The sequence below is a fragment of the Mizuhopecten yessoensis genome, unplaced genomic scaffold (assembly GCF_002113885.1).
Source record: "Mizuhopecten yessoensis strain PY_sf001 unplaced genomic scaffold, ASM211388v2 scaffold5789, whole genome shotgun sequence".
In the NCBI taxonomy this organism is placed as follows: Eukaryota; Metazoa; Mollusca; class Bivalvia; order Pectinida; family Pectinidae; genus Mizuhopecten; species Mizuhopecten yessoensis.
This window is the reverse complement of record NW_018406224.1, coordinates 874,553-900,881: the sequence shown is the minus strand read 5'-3', so window position 1 is coordinate 900,881 and position 26,329 is coordinate 874,553. Positions and strand designations below refer to the sequence as shown.

The following is a 26,329-nucleotide window of genomic DNA, read 5'->3' as shown; positions in this document are numbered from 1 at the left end:
CTTTTGTATCACAGAGATAAGTTACTTTGTGTTGTTTCATTCCTGAAAAAAATAGGGTAGAGTATCTGCAGTATATCTAAAATTGATATACTCGACATTTGTGACAACTTGTTCTTGGACACGCTGACCTTATAAGGAATTTGGCAATATATACATTGACAAATATGAATAATGACATTGAAATGAGATGACAAGTCAAACATCAGTCGTTTAATTGGGGTTATAAGGTATCGTTTATGTTCTTGTTTTTCTGGCAAATTTTCAACTTTTGTTACAATCCCCGATATTATGTATCAAGCTAACTTCACATCAAAGTGTATGGCAAGATGAAATAATAATGTGATGAGTACTGTGTACATGCAAATAAATTAAGCATCACTTATCAAAATCAGTTCACATCATATATGTCCAGATAAGTAATGACTAGAAGAGCATTATACATACATTTAGCTCAGCGAAGTTCAATAAACACGTATGCTGAAAACTGTAAGTAAGTGGGGTACAACAGCAGCAGACTTTGGCACAACACTAGATCCATGCACAACTGAAAAATATTGTTTGCCGGTAAATTACTTGGTTATGAGGGGTGGTCTGTGAACTTGAGGTGAATGACGCACATCATATCAAAGAGGTCGAAATATAAGACTTTGGAAAAGAGCAGGTAGTGGCTCAGCCGCGTCATTTTTTGACGAGTAAAATTAAGCAAGCGTTCATTACCTAATTCACAAAGATTTCCCCCCGTAAACAAGCCGCGTCTGTTTTCCAATAAGGTGTTCAAGAGTGTACCATGCTTCGATGAACAAATTTAAAGTACATAGTTAATCATTTTAGTTGATTAAACCGCATAAAGAACAAAGGATAGACACAAATATTCATATACTATGTTAGGTCATTACAACCTTTACAGACGTTGTAATAGATTAGCAGAGCAACTAATGATAGTCTTTAACTACGGTAGACAGATGCAACCATATTAAAGCTACTTAATTTTGACTATAACATTGTTTGAATAAATATTTATTAATTAAAGCAAATGCCAGCTTATCACAGCTCCTTTCCATAGCCTCAAACGTAGTTAAACTACATGTAGTTTCTTACGATAAACCTGAACTGCGTTAGACTAAAAGTTAGCGTATAAAAGCTTCTTAGACTCGAAAATTGTTACACTAAATGTAAGCTGATTACAGCTACTTACGATACATTCAAAAGCAATATTGAATGGAATTCAAAATTATCTTCATATTTGAAAATTAGCAATTTAGTCAATTTATTTGAAGAAGTGAAACGTTTGAAAATCGACAAAACTCTCTTTAAAGACGTGGAGTTAAGTCAATGTCCTTATCCCAATATGAAATGTTCACGTGAATATGGTGTTGCTTACCAGCTTCTTGTTTTGGTATTTTGACTCATCAGATCTTTAATTATTTTTTAGATGCCCAGATGGGAAGCTCTTGCATTAATTCCCCTTATTTCTATTGTGGGGATCCTCTTTGCAATGCAGGTAGATATGTTATTATTAGTCACCCCTGGGGGAACCCCAGTGTGGACTATCAATTTCGGTTTTAGTCCCAGATTTTGACCTCTGTTGTCTTGGGCTTTTAAGTGTATGCTTCTGTCGGAATATACTCGATGTTAATTACAAACTCTTGGATAACTATGATATCGATTTCCTTTTTAAACAGGAATAGACAACTTTTCGCGCCATTAATTTAAAAAGTTATTCGCGCCGTCATTACTCGGTCACATGATCGGCGGCTATTACCTCCGTGGCATTTTGACAGCTACGCTTCAGTGGAAACAAAATGGCCGCCTCTATGAAGTGCAAAAACGGCGGAGGAGAATCGTGTGTTGTTGTAGGCAGTGCGAACAGTAGGTGGCGTTTACACCAATGGAAAACGGCATAATGTGACCTGCACGATAATTTGCATAATGAATGCCCGTGTCTGTTAGACAAATAAAACTTACAGATTGATTTAGATATTTTATGTCGGACCAACGACTAACGTTAATATTTGCATAAAGTGCGCACTTTTTTAAGGAAAAAATGAAGTGTCAAGCAAGGGATGTACACGATACTCAAGAACATTCCAAAACCAGTCCTTGGTCGCGACCATTTCTCGTAAATCTTTCTTTCGAGGATTTTCGGAAATGTTTTGAAATATGCTCGCTGCAATAAACTGCTAAATTTCGTTGAATAACCCCTGATTGCATTGCCAATTTAACAATTACGAAAAGGTGCAAGTTTAAGTCATATTATACGACAGAATCGGATTAATAAACTCGAGTAAAGTAGACCCAACTTTTCACGACGTTACGTTGTGAATATTGATAAATGCCTTGTATCGGGAAACATAACGAAGAACTGCATCGCATTTATCACTCTGTGGTTAAAATGTCGTTCTAGGGTAAAATGCAAAGTTTGTGTACCGCAAAGAGTCAAGGTCGCGTGATATTATTAACCGGCAGAAATGTACAAGGTGACATCCATGCGAATTGAACCGATAATGATAGAAGTTTGAGTTTGAAAAATAAATATTAACGGGTTCAAAACAGCCAAATACATTCCGATCTTTCCTTTTCGAAGGAAAATTGCTGAAATCACAATTGTTTGGTGTTCTTCATGTCACTCGAATTCGGCTGTTGGCAGTACTCGTCGGACCTGTGTGAGTGACTGCCTTAAAGCGTACACACTTTGCCGATATCGATGACCGATACAGTCGGATTTGCAGACGATCAGGAAACTACTTTGAAAAGTGTATTTCATAACACAAAAAAAAGTAAAAAATTAACCGTATATAAGATTGAGCCTTTTCTGTCATTATTGTCATTCTGACATATTTCTAGTTGTTTATTTGCATTACGAATTAGAAAATCGAGTCTATATTTGTATCACTATGGATTGAAGTGTTTTTGGATGAAACCAGTACTAATGTCTCATACATCAGACAATGTTTACTGATCGACGCATTGTACATCTAGCGACTAAATCTGACAATCTCGGAATGGACTCTATAGCTAGCGTGATTTATGTTTGTATAAAGGATATGTGTTTCCATAATGTTTTAAATTAAAAGCATGAACGTCAAGATATCTCTCAGAACTTTTCTTTAAACAAAACCGAAAACAAAACAAAATAAACACAAAAACAAACCAAACAAAACCGGATATGTGTCCCGTTCAGATACAATGGCTGTATCCCTGAACGCATACATTTTAAAAACACATATCAGTAAATATGTTTTATAGTGATTATAGCCTATTTTGTTAAAGTTAGTTTGATTTACCTGTGCTTTTTACCTGTGTTTTTACCTGTGTTTTTCACCTGTACATGTGAAAGAAATTCCAGATTGATATGTTATGAATTTTTATATGAAATTAAAATGTATATGAAGACTTACATTTATTATATACGTTTTATGCGCTTATCAACAAAAAAATCTTTCCGATAACAATAAATCATTTCGATTTAAGTTTCATTTATTTTATCATTTTCTATCAAAGTAATTTGTTAAAGTTACTGGTTCAAAAGATATATTGCAAATGAAATGTATTAATTTAAAAACTGTTCACTTCTCTGAGATCAGTTAAAAAAATAATGAACTGTATTAATGGAGCCCAGGCTACAGATGGCATGACACTTTGAGGTGAGTATCCAAGCTATCTAGCTATATAAACTTCAAAATTATTTTCAATGCTATCATTCTACAATTTGTGCTGATACTGTTAATTTCCAATCATGGCTAATGCTCAGTTAGCTTATAAGTTTATTAGAAATATAATAGGTGGTAACAACTTAGCATATAACGGTCACTTTTACAGAATTAGGTCATCTCGTGGAGAAAGGTAAATGATCATGCATAGGTTTATTATATACAGTTTCGGGACCGCACAACGCACCAAAAATAGCGTGCGCACACCGTGCATACATCGTTCACACAACGTTCGCACATCGTCCACACATGGTGCGAACAACTGTGCGATTTAGCAATCGTTCGCCACGTTGTGCGCTTCTCTCCGCACAACTGTGCGATTTTGTATCATTTGTAGATCAAAATTACGGAATGACAAAAATACGGAAGGCTTGTATGCGATAATGTACAGTGTATATATCTGTAATTTCTCATCACAATAATCAAGATTATACAATTTCCCTTTTTATTTCTTTCAGAACTTACTTGAGATGCACCATCACCAACTGTCTTGCTACGATCAATACCCGCAACAACATCATAGTAGGAGTCGGACGACATCCGCACGATCACCAGGGAGATCACGCCAGCGTCGTTGCCAAGGAGATCATGAACTTCATTACTGACCGCTGCCAGCAAAAAATTAGACCAATTCCTACTATCTACAATGAGGATCTCTTTAGACTGCGCGACGACGAATTGGATGATGATACAAGAGCCGTTGTGGAGAAGATACCCACCTTCAACACTTTGAAATCTCAACTGTACAGAGCTAGACGCAAGCTAACACCAAAAGCTACCAACGAAAACCCAGGACATTGAACTCGAGGGAAGATGGACAGAAACCACTACTGGAGAGCGCTTCTTGCACATTGACTTAGCTGACCTTGATACAGCTGACCGCATCTACTGCGATGGAACCTTCTACACCTGTCCTAGCATCTTCCATCAGATCTACACCATACACATCGAGATAGATGGATCCATGTACCCAGTCGTATACGCCCTTCTACCAGGGAAAAGCCAACACATCTATACTAGATTCTTCACACTTCTGTAGACATTAATGACAGACAACAACCTACCCATGATGCCAACCACTGTATTCGTCGACTTCGAAACAGCTGTCTACAACGCCATCCGCACCGTCTTCCCAGGGACCAACACCAAAGGATGCTTCTTCCACTTTACTCAATGCGTGTGGCGAAAGGCACAGATGACTTGACTACAACTTCCCTACTTTGACAATGAGGACACTAGAAGACTGGTTCGCCGCGCAGCTGTTTTGCCACTTGTACCCCAGCACCAAGTTGAAGATGTTTGGTTTCGAGCATTAGAGGACATCGAGGACGCTGACCTACCAGCAGACGTTACACCATTCCCAGACTACATTGTTGACCAGTGGATAGATGGAGACCGAGTGGTTTGGAACCTCTACAACACCGAGGGACGACGCACAACTAGCAATTTGGAAGCCTGGCACGGGAAGCTGAAGAAGATTGTACACCACGCCCATCCGAACATCTTTACCATTATCCAGGCATTCAAGGACATACAGGCTACAAACGAGATCACTAGACTTCAACGACGCGCAGGAGGAACCAAAAGACCCCGACCCAGGAAGCACATATACCTCGACACTCGCCTTGCCCTACTGAAACAGACACTTGAGAACACCATCGACACCATGACCTACGTAGACGCAGCATCCCAGCTTATACACTTAGGTTGAATTTACTTTATACAAGAACTCTGTTGAATAGAAGCAAATGGAGAGTGCTGTGATTTTATAACTGTGTGCTATAATCTCGGATGATACTCATTAGTGCTGTTTATTTATTATATATGTATCATTACAAGTTTCACACTGAGATGTATGAGAAATGATTTGTCATTATTCTATTATTTAATATGCATCAGCATAAGGCAGATGACCGTATTGTATGTGAATAACTGATCTATATTAGTAAGTTGTTATTAATATTTGAGCTCCTGTATGCAAAGTTTCATTATTTAATATCTTTTAAAATATATAATGTCTTTCACTGTTCTATTTGTATTTTATGTAAATAATATATTGATATTAAGTATGGATTTATCAAATAAAAATATTGCACTTTATATTAATGTACAATTAGTTTTCTTTCACATTGATTATGAAGTTCAACTGTTGGGGCTATCACAGGTAGATCTACAGGTAAATATAGTACATATATGATACAAACTATAATTACCCTCCCTTTGATGTTTCTACCTATTGTTCTCAATATGGATGCGTTCAGGGAACACACCGATACAATGTATAATACTGAAACAAGAAAACACGTTGATCTTTTTTCCTCTCTTTTGTTTTGTTTCTTTGTTCTCATTTATCGTATTTCTTTGGAAATGCGTCAAGTTATTTGCAAATACAGTATATACAAATGTGTAAATATAGGTACGGAACATTGTTGTCCCATGTTTACTAGTGGTATTGTGCAGTCATGATATTAATACCCAAATACACGCCATACATTCAGTGTCGTATATCAGCGTTCGTGACAGATATCTTGTACAGGTAGCAAAAGCTGAACAAACGTGTAATTGCAATCAGGACTGCTCATGTGTGTACAGTGTTTCTACATGTATTACACATAATAACCAGGGTATTGATCATACAGTTCATTTCACTCCTTTTCGTGCGCTTCGACGGTAACATATGTCCACGTACGACTGTAAATCGAGTTTGTTTACTTTACTTTGTTGTTCTCCTAGATATCATAAAATATCTTTTTGATATCTTTTATATTTTGAACGACGTGTCTTTCCTATCACTATTCATGTTTGTTTCACAATAATCTGTATCACCTGTAATAACGGTGCTACGCACGTTATAAGGACAGTTTGATTACCAACGCCTGTGTTCATATACTCTACAGTACCCCCTGTTAAATCGCCTGTGTGGCGGACTTTCCTTAATGTCAATTACACATTTCCCAGCCAAGTGTGTATACATGTCATGGACATGAAACGTGACGTGCTATTGTGCTATGTTTATATTTGGTTATTGTGCTGTTGCAAAACAATCTCGCCTTTTATGAAAAAATCGTCTAGATAGGAATGACACTCACTACATTTCTACATTTCTTACCTGGACATATTTGATACAATGAATTGTTCTGAATGCTCCAATGATACATGATCTACACAAATCGACAGAATCTTATAACTTGATTTATTAACGATCATTTAGATGGTTGCTACATTTTGCCACACGTATCCAACCACATCACAATATTCAAAGGGAATTATTAAATAACTATGTGACGTAGTCCTTGTTAAATTAAAGAACGAGTGTCATATTATAGAGTAAAATAGACAAAACAATCTCAATCACATTATCGAAACATTCTTCTTACAATTTCAACAAAGATGCCGTCGACCAAAAACCGATCGTTTGGATAATGTACTAAATATATCATATTCTATGTGTTAAAACGAAAGCTCGCTCGTCATCGAAAAGGTTTCTGGTCAGTAGTTTCATGGTAATTTTCTATATATGCTTTTAAATGTGCGATACAATAATTTTATAAAGATGCATTTTGTATCAGTTCATAAGCGGCTCTAAACTGTAACCAATACTACATTTAAATTGTTGTGAACGTAGCGTCTTTATTGTCACTGACGATATTGTTTTGTATTTTACAGCCTTTTGGTGCACCAGTAGACTGGATCCTGGCTTTGGTGTTGCTAATGGTAATTTTGAATATGGCATCTCAGGCATATATTGAATAAAGAAACAACAACAGTTGACCACCGTTTGCACTAGGATGCTGTTTGTTGACAATCCACACCAAGCTTTACGCATCAGATATGGACTTTGGATAATATCAACTCAGTTATTCCCATTAGAATAATTGAAGTTATGTTTTCTATCAAACGTTAGTGTTATTTGGGAGAAGGCTTCCGATTGTCATATTTTCAAAAAAAGAATCTTTCAATTTGTATATGTGTATATTAACTTATTTGTTTAATGTATTTATATACAAGATTTTACTGGATTGTGATGTTCTAATTTTAATTTTTCGTAGCCATCCAAGTGTTCTTAATGTTTCATTGCAGTAGCATCCAAGTGCTCTGGATTTGTTTTCGTTACCATCCAAGTATTGCAAAACATTTCGTAAGCATTCAAGCATCTAGATTTCTACGTTTCAATCCATGTATTCCCATTAACATATTTGCAACAAAATAATGCTGCAATTTGTATATGTGTATATATTGATTTTTTTTTTTAATTGATGTATGTATTTATAAACTTATTTAACAAATCTTAAATTCTAGTAAATATTTAACAATAAGTGTTTGACTGCTATTACAAATCTAAATAAAAACGATACAAGCAATAATAAAACTTACATATGAGTCCATCTGTGAGCTTCAATTATCGCCTTTAAGTACGTGTCTATTTCCTTATCTGTTTATTTCCCTTGATGGGAACTAGACAGCAGTCTTATCTGGTGTTTTATAGATTTATAGGTAAAATAAAAAGCTTGAATAACATATACATAGGATCTTACATGAGTGTCCGTTTCATATGAGATTTATGAAACGCGTCTAAGAATTTTCCCATTTTTAAGAGTTTCATAAATTTTACATAAAAAAACGAGCGTAAGATCCTTTTTATCACAAAATATCAGGATTTGTGGTGTATTATTCGTGTTAAACGACAATTTTCATGCAACCTTGAAATGTAATAACACCGCCATTTTGACTCCTGTGCGTAAGTATGTGACGTCCTGTACTTGTCCTATGCGTGATGTCACGATTGAAACAATTGAAACTGACAACAAAGCACAGGGCTGATAGGTCATATAACATGGGTTAATACGCAAACAAATATGACATGGGTATAAGCACTGGATAACACAGTACATTATGTGATAAACGTGTTTTTGTTCAGACAGCAGGCAAAGCATTTTCAGTTTTTTCCATGCCAGAACAAAACGATATGTATATATTCAAAATATCAGAAGATAAGTGAACTATTTGTAGCAATGGAATAATATATATAGAACACATAAAATATAACGTATGAGGTGAATTGCTTTTTTAACATTTTTTTTTTTTTATTTATTTTTTTATGTTTTATTCATTTTATTCGTTCATGAAGGCAATACAATGATAAGGTATAAAACAGAACTATCCATCATAAAAGTGTTGGTATAAACAAGAGTGTTACAAACTTACATGCTATATATCTCAGCATCATGTTGTTAGAGCTAATTTCGTTGACTGATGTTTCCCTTAATTTCTGGTTCCTATGCCACTCCTAGATCTTTCTATTTCCGGTTCCAATGCCACTCCTGGGTCCCAATCTTTCCGGTTCCTAGCTGTACCATTCCAAGTCCTGTTGATTTTCCACACTCTCCTGTCGATTTCTAGTAATTCATTATTCATTATTACTGGAAATGACATCTCTAAGCTTTGCCGCTTGCGAGAATAAGTTTTGTTTGAACTGAAAATATATTTTTTCATGGCCGAGATAATATAATGAAAGGCACATATGAAGTGGTTATAATAATAAAGAATGACATTAAGTGGTATTGATAATATGGTGTTATATATTGTGGTAATAATAATATGATATGATATTAAGTGATAATAAGATAGTATAATATTGAGTGGACATGATAATAATAATATAGTATAATATTTAGTGGATATGAAATAATGCTATTTCAACAAAATATTTAATTATTCCAGAGAAAATATATCTGTAACTTTAATAACAACATGATACTACATAAAATAAATTATCCACATATGATAACTCACTGCTACCAGAGGTAAGAATATTGATTATTAATGTAAAAACTATTGTTCTGCAGTTAATTACATTACTACTCAGAAACAGAGTAACGAAGACATAAATATAAGATATGTTTAGTATTTTTACAAGGTTTCTACAGAAACAATTCGGTTAAGGATTTCTTTCAGAAGTTATTTAGGTCACTTTCATTGCCTGAAGGTAATATCAAATTTTGTTTGCTTACATTTGTCAAATGTTCAGAGGTATTAGGAACGCTGTTTTTCTGCCTTGGGTACTTACTTCAGTGTTCTTTTAAATTAACAAAGAGCGATATGCGTAACTGTAACAAAATTAGATCATTCTATAATCACATGACATGGAAAGGATATACTATTATATATATGCAGGTTCTTGATGGGGGATTATGATATTATCCTGAAATTGATGCTTTTGATGTTTACTGACATGTGGTTCAATAACATTGATATCACTTTATGTTTATTACGTCTAGTTTTTCCATGAATGCTTCAAGATAAAATTTAACAAGATGTCTTTAATCGTTAGTATTACTCAAATAATTAAACACACACGCACACACTTACACACTGCACATACAATCACGGATGTGATCGAGGATGATGGGAGGTCATTTTTTTTAAAATACTTGTTTTGCCTAGGTGGCTTATCTTGAATCTGATATTGCATATTTTGATCTTGATATGAAGAGATGTAAATGATTTAAGGGGGTGAATTAGATACAGAATTGTCATAACTTACAGAATAACGCTTCAGCTTTTCTCCATGTGTAAAATCAATGTCTTTTTCTAGATTAAAGAGTATGTTTTGTATTTATGTAATAAACATGACGGTAAAGAATACCATTGCATCAGTTTTAATTTCGAAGAAAAGTTCCATTTAAGTTTGTGTTCGCTTTATATAGAATAATTAGCAATCCCTCGCCTTGAATCACCCTTCCTGCTAGACTTTTCATATGCTTTGTGGCCCTTAAATTTGACTCTCGCTTTTTTTGCTGTTTTTGTATGAATCCTGTATGGTAACATTGTAAAAGGTTTGAAATTTGAAAGTTCCCAATCGATATTTGAAGGTTTCTTGTCTTGTGATTGTTTGTTTTTATTTTTATTTGTTAACATTCGAATATCTAACGACTGCAGTTCTGTAAAATGCATGGCAATATGTGAATTTTATGAAATATTTACATTTTAAAGGCTCTAAGCGAATATTTTACAATAATGGCTGTGGACATAATATAAAAATAATCATATATAGTTAAACTTGTTCGTACCATTAACCTTAATATTTTACTTTGCAATGCTTCCGCCTTTTACCTGATATTATTTAATACTTTTTCCTTTTCTGACAAGATAAACAGTCCTTTATCACATAACTCTACCGGGCTTTATGCAATATGGATGTAACCGATTTGCGTTCATACCGGCATGAAAATTAAGAAACCGCCGTTCAATCTATATATGAGTTTTTGTATCACAGAGATAAGTTACATTTTGTGTTGTTTCATTCATGTATAAAATAAGTTAAACAATTACAGAGTATCTGCAGTAAAGCTAAAATTGATATACTGCAACATTTGTGACAACTTGTTCTTGGACACGTTGACCTTATAAAGGGGATTTGGCGATTTATCCATTGAGATGTATAACAAAATAATTAAAACAAATACGAAGAATGACATTGAAATAAGATGACAAGTCAAACACCGGTCGTTAAATTGGGGTATCGTTTAAGCTCTTGTTCTTCTGGCCAATTTCCAACTTTTGTTACAATCCCTGATATTATAAATCAAGCTAACTTCACATCAAAGTATATGGCAAGATGAAACATGCAAATAAATTAAGCACCACTTATCAAATTCAGTTCACATCATGTATGTCGAGATAAGTAATGACTTGAAGAGCATTATCGTACATTTAGCTCACCGAAGTTCAATAAAACGTATGCTGGAAACTGTAAGTAAATGGGGAACAACAGCAGCAGACTTTGGCACTACACTTGATCCATGCACAACTGAACAATATTGTTCGCCGGTAAATTACTTGGTTATGAGGGGTAGTCAGTGTGCTGGAGGTGGATGACACGCATCATATCAAAGAGGTCGAAATATAAGACTTTGGAAAAGAGCAGGTAGTGGCTCAGACGCGTCATTTTTTGAAGAGTAGGCCGCGTCTGTTTTCAAGTAAAGTATTCAAGAGTGTACCATGCTTGGATGAACAAAGTACATAGTAAACAAGGTTGATTAACATTTTAGTTGATTAAACCGCAAAAAGTACAAACGATAGACTCAAATATTCATATACTATGTTAGGTCTTACAACCTTTACAGACTTTGTAATAGATTAGCAGAGCAACTAATGATAGATTCTAACTACAGTAGACAAATGTAACCATATTAAAGCTACTTAATTTTGACTTTAACATTGTTTGACTACTTCCATAGCCTCAAACGTAATTAGACTAAATGTTAGATTTTACAAGCTTCTTACGACAAACCCGAACGGCGTTAAAAGCTTCTTAGACTCAAACATCGTTACACTGAATGTTTGCTTATTTCTGCTACAGTGTACTTGCAATAGATTCAAATGCAATATTAAATGGAATTCAAAATTATCTTCGTACTTAAAAATGACCAATTATATCAATTTATTTAAAGCAGTGAAACGTCTGAAAATCGACAAAAGACTCTTTAAAGACGTGGAGTTAAGTCAATGTCCTTATCCCAATATGAATAATGCTTTGGTATTTTTATTAATCGGGTCCTTACTAATTTTGTAGATGCCCAGATGGATGACTCTTGCATTAATTCCCCTTATTTGTTTTGTGTGGATCCTCTTAGCAATGCAGGTAAATATGTTAATAATAGGTATTATTGTTTATTTGCATTTCGAATTAGAAATTCAAATCTGTATTTGTATCACTATGGATTGAAGTGTTTTTGGGTGCGTCAAGTTATTTGTAGGTAATATATTTTCACTAATCATATACAACTGTGTCATATAGGTAAGGAAAATTGTTGTCCCATGTTTACAACTGGTATTGTGCAGTCATGATATCAATACCCAAATATCAGCGTTCGTGACAGCTAGCTTGTACAGGTAGCAACAGCTGAACATACGGGTAATTGCAATCAAGACTGCTCCTGTGTGTACAGTGGTTCTACATGTATTACACATAATAACCAGGGTATTGATCATACAGTTCATTTCACTCCTTTTCGTGCGCTTCGACTGTAACATATGTCCACGAACGACTGTAAATCGAGTTTGTTTACTTTACTCTGTTGCTTTGGAAGATATCAAGAAATAAGGACCGACTGATTACCAACGTCTGTGTTCATATACTCTACAGTACCCCCTGTTAAAACGCCTGTGTGGCGGACTTTCCTTAATGTCAATTGCACATTTCCAAACCACGTGTGTATACATGTCATAGACATGAAACGTGACGAGCTATGGTGCTATGTTTATATTTGGTTATTGTGCTGTTACAAAATAGTCTTGCTTTGTATGAACAATCGTCTAGATAGGAATGACACACACAACATTTCTACATTTCTTACCTGGACATATTTGATACAATGAACTGGTCTGAATGCTCCAATGATACATGATCTACACAAATCGACAGAATCTTATAACTTGATTTATTAACGATCATTTATCATGACGAAACGACAATTAGATGGTTGCTACATTCTGCCACACGTATCCACCCACAGCACAATATTCCACGGGAATTATTAAATGATTATGTGAAGTAGTCCTTGTTAAACTAAAGAACGAGTGTCATGTAATAGAGTAAAATAGACAAAACAATCTCAATCACATTATCGAAACATTATCTTACAAATTAAACAAAGATGCCAAAGACCATAAACCGATCGTTTGGATAATGTACTAAATATATCATATTCTATGTGTTAATACCTAAGCTTACTCGTCATCGAAAAGGTTTCTGGTCAGTCGTTTCATGGTAATTTTCTATAACTGTTTAAAAGTGCGATACAATAATTTTATAAAGATGCATTTTGTATCAGTTCATAAGCGTTCCGAAACTGTAACCAATACTACATTTAAATCGTTTTGAACGTAGCGTCTGTATTGTCACTGACGATATTGTTTTGTATTTTACAGCCTTTTGGTGCACCAGTAGACTGGATCCTGGCTTTGGTGTTTCTAGTGGTAATTTTCAATCTGGCATCTCAGGCATATATTAAATAAATAAACAACAACAGTTAACCACCGTTTGCACTAGGATGCTGTTTGCTGACAATCCACACCATGCTTTACGCATCAGATATGGACTTTGGATAATATCATTGATGTAATGTTTTCTATCAGATGTTAATGTTATTTTGGAGAAGGCTTCCGATTAACATATTTTCATTTTTTTTTTTATTGAAATTTGTATATGTGAATATTAACTTATTTACTTAAAGTTATTTATATACAAGATTTTACTGGATTTTGATGTTCTATTTTAAATTTTCGTAGCCATCCAAGTGTTCTAAATGTTTCATTGCAGTAGCATCCAAGTGCTCTGGATTTGTTTTCGTTACCATCCAAGCACTGAAAAACATTTCGTTAGCATTCAAGTATCTAGATTTCTACGTTACAATCCAAGTATTCCCATTAACATATTTGCAACATAATAATGCTGCAATTTTGATATGTGTATATAAATTTCTTTTGTTAATTTATTTATGTATGTATTTTTTTAACTTATTTAACAAATCTGAAATTCTAGTAAATATTAAACAATAAATGTTTGACTCTGCTATTACAAAAATAAATAAAAATGATATAAGCAATAATAAAACGTAAATGTGATATGCCTGTGCATTAAGTTTCATAAATGAAACAATATAAGCTGATAATTTGAGCATGGGATGTGGTATATTGTTGCATTATCAATCCAAACCAAAATTTCATACACCACATAAAGCGTACGATCTCCCAAAGTACTGTCAAGTTTGAATAACATAACAGACACTGGGCCTGAATTACATTTTAGGATATATAATCAGGTATTCCGAAAAAATAGCTTGGTATCTTTTCACATGACGAGGTTAAGTCTATAGAACTATTCTAAACTCTCTAGATGCCTATATTATTATTCAGTAGCCGAGCTATTATCCGTGTAAAAGTGGATTCTAAAGACGACAGAAATTTCTGAAACTGTTTTTGAACCAACAACACTATGCATCCCGGGGGCAAGTTGTATATAATAGGAATATTTAGTGTTTAGTGTGACATGAAAGTATTATGGTACACGAATTATAACATATACGGGGAAATACTTGAAAGCAAATCAATCTTCATATGGTTTATAACATTTGAGCGGGTTCAATCAGTTACTGTCTTGTACATGGATGCCGAATCTTAGCAGCTATGGTCTTCCTGATAGTCCAAAATAAATATATCTAATCAGTTGGCGGCAAGTAACCATACAACAATAACTATTGGTTAAAGGTCATGAATCAATCATGTATAATTCACATACGGCCATGTGTGTAGTACAAACGTTGTGTATAACGCCACAACATAATTATTGTAAATATAGCTAAAAAGGGATAATTCAAGGTGACAGTGCTTTGTGATTTCCCATATCACGTTTATCGTAAATCAATATCACAGGTAACATTTTTTAATAACAAAAGCAGTGAAAAATGGACCTTTTCTATCATGGGCCTACGTAATTGAGTTATATAGACCAAATTATGGCAACTGATTCTAGATTATACCGTAAGTGTTTTATTAATACCCATTTGACCTGCCTGTGTCTTATTTCTACCATTAGTGTTTAATAAAAAAAAACCCACCAGTTTTCCTACTTGTGACTAGATTTTACCGTAATTGTTTCATAAACACCCATCTCTCTTCCATATGCCCAGATTATGTCGTGGTTTATTAACATTCATCTGTCCATCCTGTTTCTTATTTTACTGTTTGGTAAAGACCCATATCTGTCTTAAGCGCGTTTTGTTTCTGCAGTTGTTCTTTCTTAAATCACCAACTAATTTATATGTATCTACATTCTACTGTGTTTCACTATGTGAAAATATCATTTTAAGTATTCACCAAAAATAGCGATGATTATGACACGTCGTCAAATCTGTATGGCTATTCCTGAAAAAAAATCGGACGTGTCGTCGCTTAATCCAAGAAATATTCTTATAACAACACACACGTTAAACGTACAATGCTAGTGATTATAAATCTAAGCTATTTGTGTATCCGAGACGTTGCTAAGAAATGTGTGATACAAAAGAAACTTCATAATGTAAATTATGTTCATTACAACAACATACTCCAATCGCATTACGCATTAAGCTCCTAGATTGAAACGCTGGAACCATAGCTAATACTGATCTGCAACAGGATACACGTTTTCATATAATTGTATGATATCATCTGATGTGTTTTCATCTGCTAAGAAATGTGTAAGGATCTACAGCTGTGTTACTTATTGTTTCCATAATTCTCAAATTAAATATCGACTGCCTGGTCATGGGGAGGTAACTCGTATCATAACTTAAAATCCTTTAAAAACGTTTATTGTTCACAACATCTATATTGCTGTATTAATCATCAATCTAACTTAGTTCATATTGCAACAAAACGACGAGTGTAATTGTATGCCCAGGGAGGCCACAGTCCTCCTTTAGTATCTAAAACATGAACGGATTTTGTTGTAATTGTATCAACAAGTATCGACTGTATAGAATCTCAAAGTATGTCGAAAAATATATGACAGTTATCTTTGATCTTTTAATTCAAGACATAACTACACTGACGATAAGATAATTGATTATACCATACGTAGACAACACTTTAATTTCCACTTTCGAATTTCACGCTAGAAATATCTTCGCTAAATGCATTAATGGCTAACATTTCCATGGATTCTGAAGAATAGTGTCAAAGGTAACTACCCTTCGATTAACACGGGGAAATGTTATTTAACGTTAAAACAAGTGGTAATTAATGTTTAACTTCGGGTCATAAAGGTTTCACTCATACAAAGATATATGTATATCACTAAAATCGATATTAATAGCGTGTCTGCAACGGGCAAGCATCCGACAACAAAATGCCGGAACAGAAATGTCAGATGTAAAGACAGACCAAAGAAAACCAAAGCATTAGAAACGATTCTAGATTGCAATTTATTTTCATTTTATTTCTACAGAATTGCATTTGGTGGTTCCAACACTATATGTTTCAGAATAAAACAACAACAATAACCGTTTTATCACAAAACACAGCTACTAACTGTATTAACATTTACTACAAGTATATGATATCGGGGACACGGAAGGTCTCCACGTGGTATGTACCACTTTGTACAAAGTTAATGCTCAAGTGAAAGGTACCCTAGTCTATATAATTCGATATATATGTAATACTCACTACACACTATACGGAATATTGGATAAAACAGATAAATAGCCGCATGGTATAGGCTAGTAAATGTATTGTCTAGACTCTCGTCCTCGGCATGTACTCAAATGCTGCACAGAACAATCACTCACCACTATTAACAATGTCCACGTTATGCTTACTTGTGCTTTTATTGTCTCGATCACCTCGGTATATACGTCATCGTAGTTTAATAACAATCACAAGAAATTATAATCAATATTCGCAAGATGTTTAAAATGCTTGTGTTGCCTACTTTCAAACGCCTCTGCACGAACTACTATATCACTTAGATAACAATGAACTATCAACGATTTCCACATGATATTCACTAATGTACTGTTCCATCCCATAATGCACTCAAACAATAGTTCTATACCATTCACTTAATATTGTAAACACTATCCGCGTGATGATCAGCTTCCCACTGCACTTACTGTCTGGTTCACTTCGGTGTGTAACTAAAAGTTAACACTCACTTAGTATCGTAAACAATATCCGCGTGATGCTCAGCTTCCCACTGCACTTACTGTCTGGTTCACTTCGGTGTGTAACTAAACGTTAACACTCACTTAGTATCGTAAACAATATCCGCATGATGCTTAGCTCACTTGTGCATTTATTGTCTCATACACTTCGGTATGTACCTCAACATTTATTTGATAACAATCACTTAACAATATACAGAATATCCGAATTGTGTATACTAATAAATGTATTGTCTAAACAAGTACACCGGTATACGCTATAAAGCATTTTTGTACTCGCTAATTGAAATAACCTGAAAGTATCTGAATGACTGGCGCTCTCCTGGAATGTCACTGAATGTCAAGCAGCAAGTAACAATCCTGTTGGAAGTATTACGATGTGAAGCTTCGTGACAGCTCTATCTATTGTAACAGAGAGATATCATCACAAAACAGTACACTTCTAATTAGTCTATACGCTATACGAGTTCTATTCAAATCACTACAAGAGGGAATATTTAGAAACGCTACATGAATTTTTATGGATAATGTTGAACCAATCAATGACACAGCCTTTGCAATGACATAGCTTGCGATCTGCATCATATTGTATTTATTGTTTCTTTCTTGAAAATCCATTGATGCCAGTGTAATTCACGAATCATGGCTAAAATTTCATGATATATATACAAAGTACGTTGTTGATGATATCACCTCAAAATGGGAATATGGCACAAGCAGAGTCGATTATGTGTAAATGTATAAATTAATGGAATGATGTTAAGCCTCTCGCTAGACTGCCATAAAGGCAAACACATTACCATTGGTTCCACTGATATCCACGAAGCACTAGTAATAATGATGCTGGTAGTACGTACATTGTTCTCAACAATTCATTCAACAGCAATAGTTAAAACAATTAACAATGTAACATAAACTGAATACAAAATTCATTATAATATTAAAGATTCATATTGAATCATTTACATGTGTTATACTAGGTAAATATGTATTGTAGCTAATTTAGAATTTATTTATTAAACGATATCACATACATAATACGTCTACCTGTCTGTTTCCTTTACAACATGTACATCAACTCGTCACTTACCATACAGACTCTACAACTACACACATATTTAAACATGTAAAGGGGCATAACTCTGTGACACTTTATATTAGTCGTCCCTGTAATGAAAACATGTGTACAATAAAGGGGCTTAACACATTCAGCACTGTCAGTGTGACCACTTACTGTGTTCTCCTGCCTTTTACATCAAGATTCCTATAAACGTGCGTAAATGGTTTCCTGATGTTAAGTGTTGCTGTCTACTACATAAGATTACAGTTTTCTACTTATATTGACAACAAATAAGAACAGTCGTTAGTATATCAACTCCATGAAACTTACTACTTTTCGTTCTTTTTTTTACTGAGATTTTGCCTGATTGATCGTGACAAGTAGACACCAGATGAAAGAGCATTGTTAAATCACCAGTGTGTTCGTTGATGGTCATCTACATAATACAGACTGGGACGTGTAACAGTAGCTTGATAAAGTAAGATCTAGATGACGTGTGATCGGACTCATCCATAACTGACGCACCGACAAAGCACATAAAGCCATGTATAGGTATGATGTATCACATGTCTATGTTAGACACTTACTTACGACTTAACGATTACAGCGTCGGATCAAAGATTTATGGGGTTTGAAAGATATTCCGGTTACAAAACTTTTGTCACGACAAACGGCCAGGTCATAAATATATGAATTTTGCTGACGTTAGCACCGTTAAAAATGATCAAATCCAAATTTGCTCCTTCTTCATATTTTTCAAGTTTATCCTTTTTCTCATCTCAATGTGATCTTTTATTTCTCAGCTAACACGTGCATGTGTATGAAATCGATTATCGTGATAGTATTCTACATTAAATTTAGCAGTTATGCTATACATGTAGGATGTTTTTATACGATTTTCGTAGCATGTCCATACTCCACACGAAACTCATATCTATTTATAATTTAATTGACATCTAAAACAGACATAATACGACATACACGGTATGTAAAAGAACGCTTTAGGACTAATCCTTTCAGGAACTACATCAATGAACAAGTACCATGAAGAAATATCGATCATTAAACGATTTCCGTAGAGACAAACTAATGTGTATTTGATAATTCTGCTAAATTGATATTTTTTACAGGATGAGATGTTTGGCTTATACATAGGAAAAATATTGACAAGCGATGTATAATCTGAAAGCATCAGGAGAGTATGATATCAGCGTCTAATTCTTATGTAAACTACGTAATGATTGAACGGGGAAAAACGAACGGAGCATAATAACCTGCCCTTCAATGTATGCTGTAGTGGCCGGGCTTTAATGATTCCTTTCCTCATTGTTTCGTTGAATGATATTTCTACGGTTATCAATTTGCAAAAACGAATGCATCATGTGACAACTAACTGCGATGTATGTTTGTGTCATAATAAATACATCAGATGGTTATTTGTTGACTACAAAATAGCATGTTTGTCCCACAGGACTAACACGATACATTAAGGGATGTCTCGCGATGAACATTTCACTGCTTTTGTTGTACATGCTCACTGTCAGGTTATTATAACACCAGTATGTAGCAGTGCAGTTTCGAACCAACTTGTATTTACGATGAGAAGGACTGCGTATACGTACGTTAGTAACTGTTTCATTATCTTCTTCCTTAAATGCGATATATAAACGATATATATATATGTCTTGAAGTCAAACGAGATAGGTGGTCTATTCCGTAGGTTGGATGTGTAAAGGTTGATATAAGGTCCGTTCCATTGGTCAAATCACATGAAGGGTTTTATATATTGGTCCGTAATTTGAGTCGGACGAGAGCTATAGTTAAATATGGTCCGTATACTTGATTGGTTAGATTGAATGTTCAACATATCGTTGGTTTGAAGTGTTATTGTATTGAAATTGGGGTCCGTATGACTGGTCGAACTTTTTATTCTATTGACTCCATGGTCGTTTTCGCTAGTTAAAGGTGTCAAGTTGTTACATCAATGGTCTGTACCGTTAGTCGTGAGTTCTTCTGTTCAGTCTGTGGCGCGTATAGTTGGTCGAAGGTGTTGAGTTCCATCTTTTGTCCACAGCATTGGTCTAAGGTGTTGTTTTGAATCTATGGCCCATAGCGTTGGTCGTAAGTATTATATGGCTGCTGCTGGTAGACTTGTGTGGCCATGGCTGGGGGCTCGTTTGTCGTTATCTTTTGTGTATCATTGTCAAAGTTCTGAAAATATTAATGCTTGTTTGTTTAATTTGCTAAGTAACAGTGTACAACCATAGATGTAATAAAGATTAACTATATATAGTTACAAAGTTTGATCTTTCACTGAGAGGATTTTGCCATCATACATTTGATAGCAATAACTTGCAACAACTGTGTATTTCTAAAATTTAATGTTTTTTTTAGGGAAACTTAACACTGTTAAAATATCTAATACATGTACTTACATCCGGGTAGAAATCATCCCCGGGTCCGTTAGGTACGTAGCCTGTAACAAACATGATATTACATAAAGTTTTGTGTATGTAATATTGTAATGAACGAAATATAACATATGTTACAATTTGTAAATGGTAGTTTTCTTCTAAGTTAAAAATTCGATACATCACATTTGAATAATATGAATAATAATGCATTGCATTGTTGCTTGTTTTAATATGGATGTTAAGCTCTTAATTTTGTGGTAAGAAAGTTATGATCGTGGATGTGTACCCCTTGATGAGAAACGGACAACAAAACGAAGCTAATATAGGGGCAATGGTACACTTTAGCATATTTACAGTGCTGACAAAGGGACACTGGTACGATATAGACAACGTTACGGTGCTTACAAAGGGGCAATGGTACGATTTAGACAACGTTACGGTGCTGACAAAGGGGCAATGGTACGATTTAGCATAGTTACGGTGCTGACATAGGAACAATGGTACGATTTCGCATAGTTACGGTGCTGACATACGGACAATGGTACGATTTAGACAACGTTTCGGTGCTGACAAAGGGACAATGGTACGATTTAGCATAGTTGCGGTGCTGATAAAGGACAATGGTACGATTTAGCATATTTACGGTGCCGACAAAGGACAATTGTACGATTTAGCATAGTTACGGTGCCGACAAAGGACAATTGTACGATTTAGCATAGTTACGGTGCTGCCATAGGAACAATGGTACGATTTAGCATATTTACGGTGCCGACAAAGGACAATTGTACGATTTAGCATAGTTACGGTGCTGACAAAGGACAATGGTACGATTTAGCATATTTACGGTGCTGACATAGGAGCAATGGTACGATTTAGCATAGTTACGGTGCTGACATAGGGACAATGGTACGATTTAGCATAGTTACGGTGCTGACATAGGGACAATAGTACGATTTAGCATAGTTACGGTGCTGACATAGGAACAATGGTACGATTTAGCATATTTACGGTGCTGACATAGGAACAATGGTACGATTTAGCATAGTTACGGTGCTGACATACGGACAATAGTACGATTTAGCATAGTTACGTTGATGACATAGGGACAATGGTACGATTTAGCATAGTTACGGTGCTGACATAGGGACAATGGTACGATTTAGACAACGTCGCGATGCTGACAAAGGGACAATGGTACGATTTGGACAACGTTACGGTGCTGACAAATGGACAATTGTATGATATAGACAATGGTACGATGCTGACATGCATTATTTTGCGTAAAAGGTGTTTGGCGATAACATGAGGTTAATATATAAAGAATCCTCAAGAAAAAGAGGAAAAATGAACAATGAAATCTGTTGGTGGTAAGAGGGGTGGCATATGAAATGAGGGACATTATATCGAGGTGTTATATCGAGGTGTTACTGTATTGAAACCTCAGTGAACAAAATCGGCCTGGAAAAATACGGCTGAATTTATTTCTACAACTAAATACTAAATTGTGAATAATATAAATATGCTATACTAACACTTTTGGTGAAGTTCAAAATGATCTTGCTTGTCATCTACACAATGTAAACAATAATATCAAAGATTCACAATATAGAAACGTACCCTCACTTATCACTGTTTGGAACTTTATTAAACATATTCACTTTGGATAATGGTATACTAGCGCTTCATAGAGGCTAAGTTTTATGATTTGATATATATCAGTTTAATAATTATACAGAACCCTGAACCACCAAAACTAATACATCGTTATTTGAAAACCTTAGTTGACTTACTTGTGGCTCCATAGTTGGTCATACCTTTAACAAAAAAATATAAGCATGGTCAAACAATATTTATATCTTATTATATATTGTAACGTTTATTATTTTCTGAAAGACTATTATAAGCAAATTTGAATTTAAAGGTTGGAACATCAACTTTGGGGAACGTTTAAAAATACTGTCATATTATTAATGAGAATGTTATCATATTGGGCCTTGGTATTCCATCTGTGTTATTCATACCACTAGCTCGAATTGCAAATCTTACTCGTTCAATTTGTAAGATGATTGCATTTTTTAAGCAGGACTGTGAAATTGATTCCAAGTATTATGAATATATTTGTTCATCAAATTGTCATGAGTACAACGTTAAATTGTTCCCCCTGTAGTATGTGTCCCCCCTGTAGTATATGTTCCCCCTGTAGTATATGTCCCTCCTGCAGTATATGTACCCCCTGAAGTATATGTCCCCCCTGTAATATACGTCCCCTGAAGTATATCCTGTAGTATATGCCCCCTGTAGTATATGTTCCCCCTGTAGTATGTGTCTCCCCTGTAGTATGTGTCCCCCCTGTAGTATATGCCCCCCCCCCTGTAGTATATGCCCCCCCTGTAGTATACGTCCCCTGAAGTATATCCTGTAGTATATGCCCCCTGTTGTATATGTTCCCCCTGTAGTATGTGTCCCCCCTGTAGTATACCCTGTAGTATATGTCCCCCCTGTAGTATATGTCCAGCCGGTAGTATGTCCACCCTGTGATGAATGTAGTATATGTCCACCCGGTAATATGTCCACCCTGTGATGAATGTCCCCTGTAGTATATGTCCCCCTGTAGTATATGTCCCCTGTAGTATATCCTGTAGTATATGCCCCCTGAAGTATGTGTCCCCCTTGTAGTATATGTCCCCCCTGTAGTATGTGTCCCCCCTGTAGTATGTGTCCCCCTGTAGTATATGTGCCCCCTGTAGTATATGTCCACCCGGTAATATGTCCACCCTGTGATGAATGTCCCCTGTAGTATATGTCCCCCCCCCTGTAGTATATGTCCCCTGTAGTATATCCTGTAGTATATGCCCCCTGAAGTATGTGTCCCCCTTGTAGTATGTGTCCCCCTGTAGTATGTGTCCCCCCTGAAGTATATGTTCCCCCCAGTAGTAAAAGTACCCTGTAGTATATCCTGTAGTATATGCCCCCTGAAGTATGTGCCCCCCTTGTAGTATTTGTCCCCCTGTAGTATGTGTCTCCCCTGTAGTATGTGTCCCCCCTGTAGTATATGTCCCCCCTGTATTATACATCCCCCTGAAGTATATGTCCCCCCCTGTAGTATGTGTCCCCCTGTAGTATGTGTCCCCCCTGTAGTATATGTCCCCCCCCCTGTAGTATATGTCCCCTGTAGTATATCCTGTAGTATATGCCCCCTGAAGTATGTGCCCCCCTTGTAGTATTTGTCCCCCTGTAGTATGTGTCCCCCCTGTAGTATGTGTCCCCTCTGTAGTACATGTCCCTCCCTGTAGTATATGTCCCACCCTGTAGTATTTGTCCCCCCTGTAGTATATATCCACCCTGTAGTATATGTACCCCCTGTAATATGTGTCCTCCTGTAGTATATGTCCCCCCTGTAGTATACATCCCCCTGAAGTATATGTCCCCCCCTGTAGTATGTGTCCCCCTGTAGTATGTGTCCCCCCTGAAGTATATGTTCTCCCCAGTAGTAAAAGTACCCTGTAGTATATCCTGTAGTATATGCCCCCTGAAGTATGTGTCCCCCTTGTAGTATGTGTCCCCCTGTAGTATGTGTCCCCCCTGTAGTATATGTTCCCCCTTGTAGTATATGTCCCCCCTGTAGTATTTGTCCCCCCTGTAGTATATATCCACCCTGTAGTATATGTCCCCCCTGTAGTATGTGTCCCCTCTGTAGTGTATGTCCCCCTGTAGTATGTGTCCCCTCTGTAGTACATGTCCCTCCCTGTAGTATATGTCCCACCCTGTAGTATTTGTCCCCCCTGTAGTATATATCCACCCTGTAGTATATGTCCCCCCTGTAGTATATGTCCCCCCTGTAGTATTTGTCCCCCCTGTAGTATATATCCACCCTGTAGTATATGTCCCCCCTGTAGTATGTGTCCCCCCTGTAGTTCATGCCCTCCCCCCTGTAGTGTATGTCCCCCTGCAGTATATGCCCCTGTAGTATGTGTCCCCCCTGTAGTATGTGTCCCTCCTGTAGTATATGCCCCCCCCTGTAGTGTATGTCAACCTGCAGTATATGCCCCTGTAGTATGTGTCCCTCCTGTAGTGTATGTCCCCCCCCCCTGTATTATATGTCCCCCCTGTATTATATGTCCCCTCTGTAGTATATGTCCCCCCCTCTGTAGTATGTGTCCCCCCTGTAGTATATGTTCCCCCTTATAGTATGTGTCTCCCCTTGTAGTATATGTCCCCCCTGTAGTATATGGAATATGTAAAACACTTCAAAGAGATGTACACTATCACATGCACCTACACGACCCTATTCCAAATGTGTAAACACTTTATAGTGATTATTCTATAGAAAACATGTATTTGCGAATATAATCAAAAGTATTGTAATCAATCAATTGAACGCATATTTCATTTGTTTACATTGTACACGAGATTTATAAGACTTGGTCTGACGATGCTTTTTTAAGCTTGATAAAACCTAGGTTAACTACACGAGAATATTGAAACCATTTAGCAAACCTGAACAAGCGTTTGCAATTCATTTTGAAAGTCTGTTCGTGCATTCTTTTATGTCTAATTGAAATCAGTTCAATCATACACTATCAATGCTTTACAGGTAAGTACTTAATTGTTGTTCATTGTACGATTACTTCATAGTCAGCTAAAGGACCCCATCCACTTTACACAGTTATCTCAAATCATTAGGTGAGCTGTGAGGCTAGGAGTTAAGGAAATATTGATTCTTCGACGTTGTGTAATATTTGGTTACTACGCTCCTGCAGGCCTCATCAAGAAACCCTATAATTTACACCGCCGCATCTCCTGCCTGGCTTCCGGTATGACACGCGTCTCTCGTCCTAACGAGGGACTGCTTGTCGACAAATGACGGGGATGTGAAATTTTCTAACATGGGCATNTCCCCCCTGTAGTGTATGTCCCCCCTGCAGTATATGTCTCCCCTGTAGTGTATGTCCCCCTGTAGTATGTGTCCCCTCTGTAGTATATGTCCCTACCTGTAGTATATGTCCCCCTGTAGTATTTGTCCCCCTTGTAGTATATATCCACCCTGTAGTATATGTCCCCCCTGTAGTATTTGTCCCCCCTGTAGTATATATCCACCCTGTAGTATATGTCCCCCCTGTAGTATGTGTCCCCCCTGTAGTTCATGCCCTCCCCCCCTGTAGTGTATGTCCCCCTGCAGTATATGCCCCTGTAGTATATGTCCCCCCTGTAGTATNAACGCATATTTCATTTGTTTACATTGTACACGAGATTTATAAGACTTGGTCTGACGATGCTTTTTTAAGCTTGATAAAACCTAGGTTAACTACACGAGAATATTGAAACCATTTAGCAAACCTGAACAAGCGTTTGCAATTCATTTTGAAAGTCTGTTCGTGCATTCTTTTATGTCTAATTGAAATCAGTTCAATCATACACTATCAATGCTTTACAGGT

General features: G+C 36.0%; 1 protein-coding gene across 2 annotated transcripts in view; it reads right to left on the bottom strand.

The window, feature by feature from the left end:
- Positions 1-16,665: 16,665 nt before the first annotated feature.
- LOC110451080 (major facilitator superfamily domain-containing protein 6-like) overlaps positions 16,666-26,329 on the bottom strand; it is a 64,927-nt gene continuing 55,263 nt past the window's right edge. For both annotated transcript variants that reach the window (XM_021498935.1, XM_021498936.1), the window contains exons 6-8: positions 22,684-22,707; positions 20,915-20,955; positions 16,666-20,690 (exon numbers count right to left, since the gene is read on the bottom strand). In XM_021498935.1, coding sequence (XP_021354610.1) covers positions 20,580-20,690; positions 20,915-20,955; positions 22,684-22,707 — 176 coding nt within the window. In that variant the 3' untranslated portion in view covers positions 16,666-20,579. The remainder of the gene's footprint in view (positions 20,691-20,914; positions 20,956-22,683; positions 22,708-26,329) is intronic.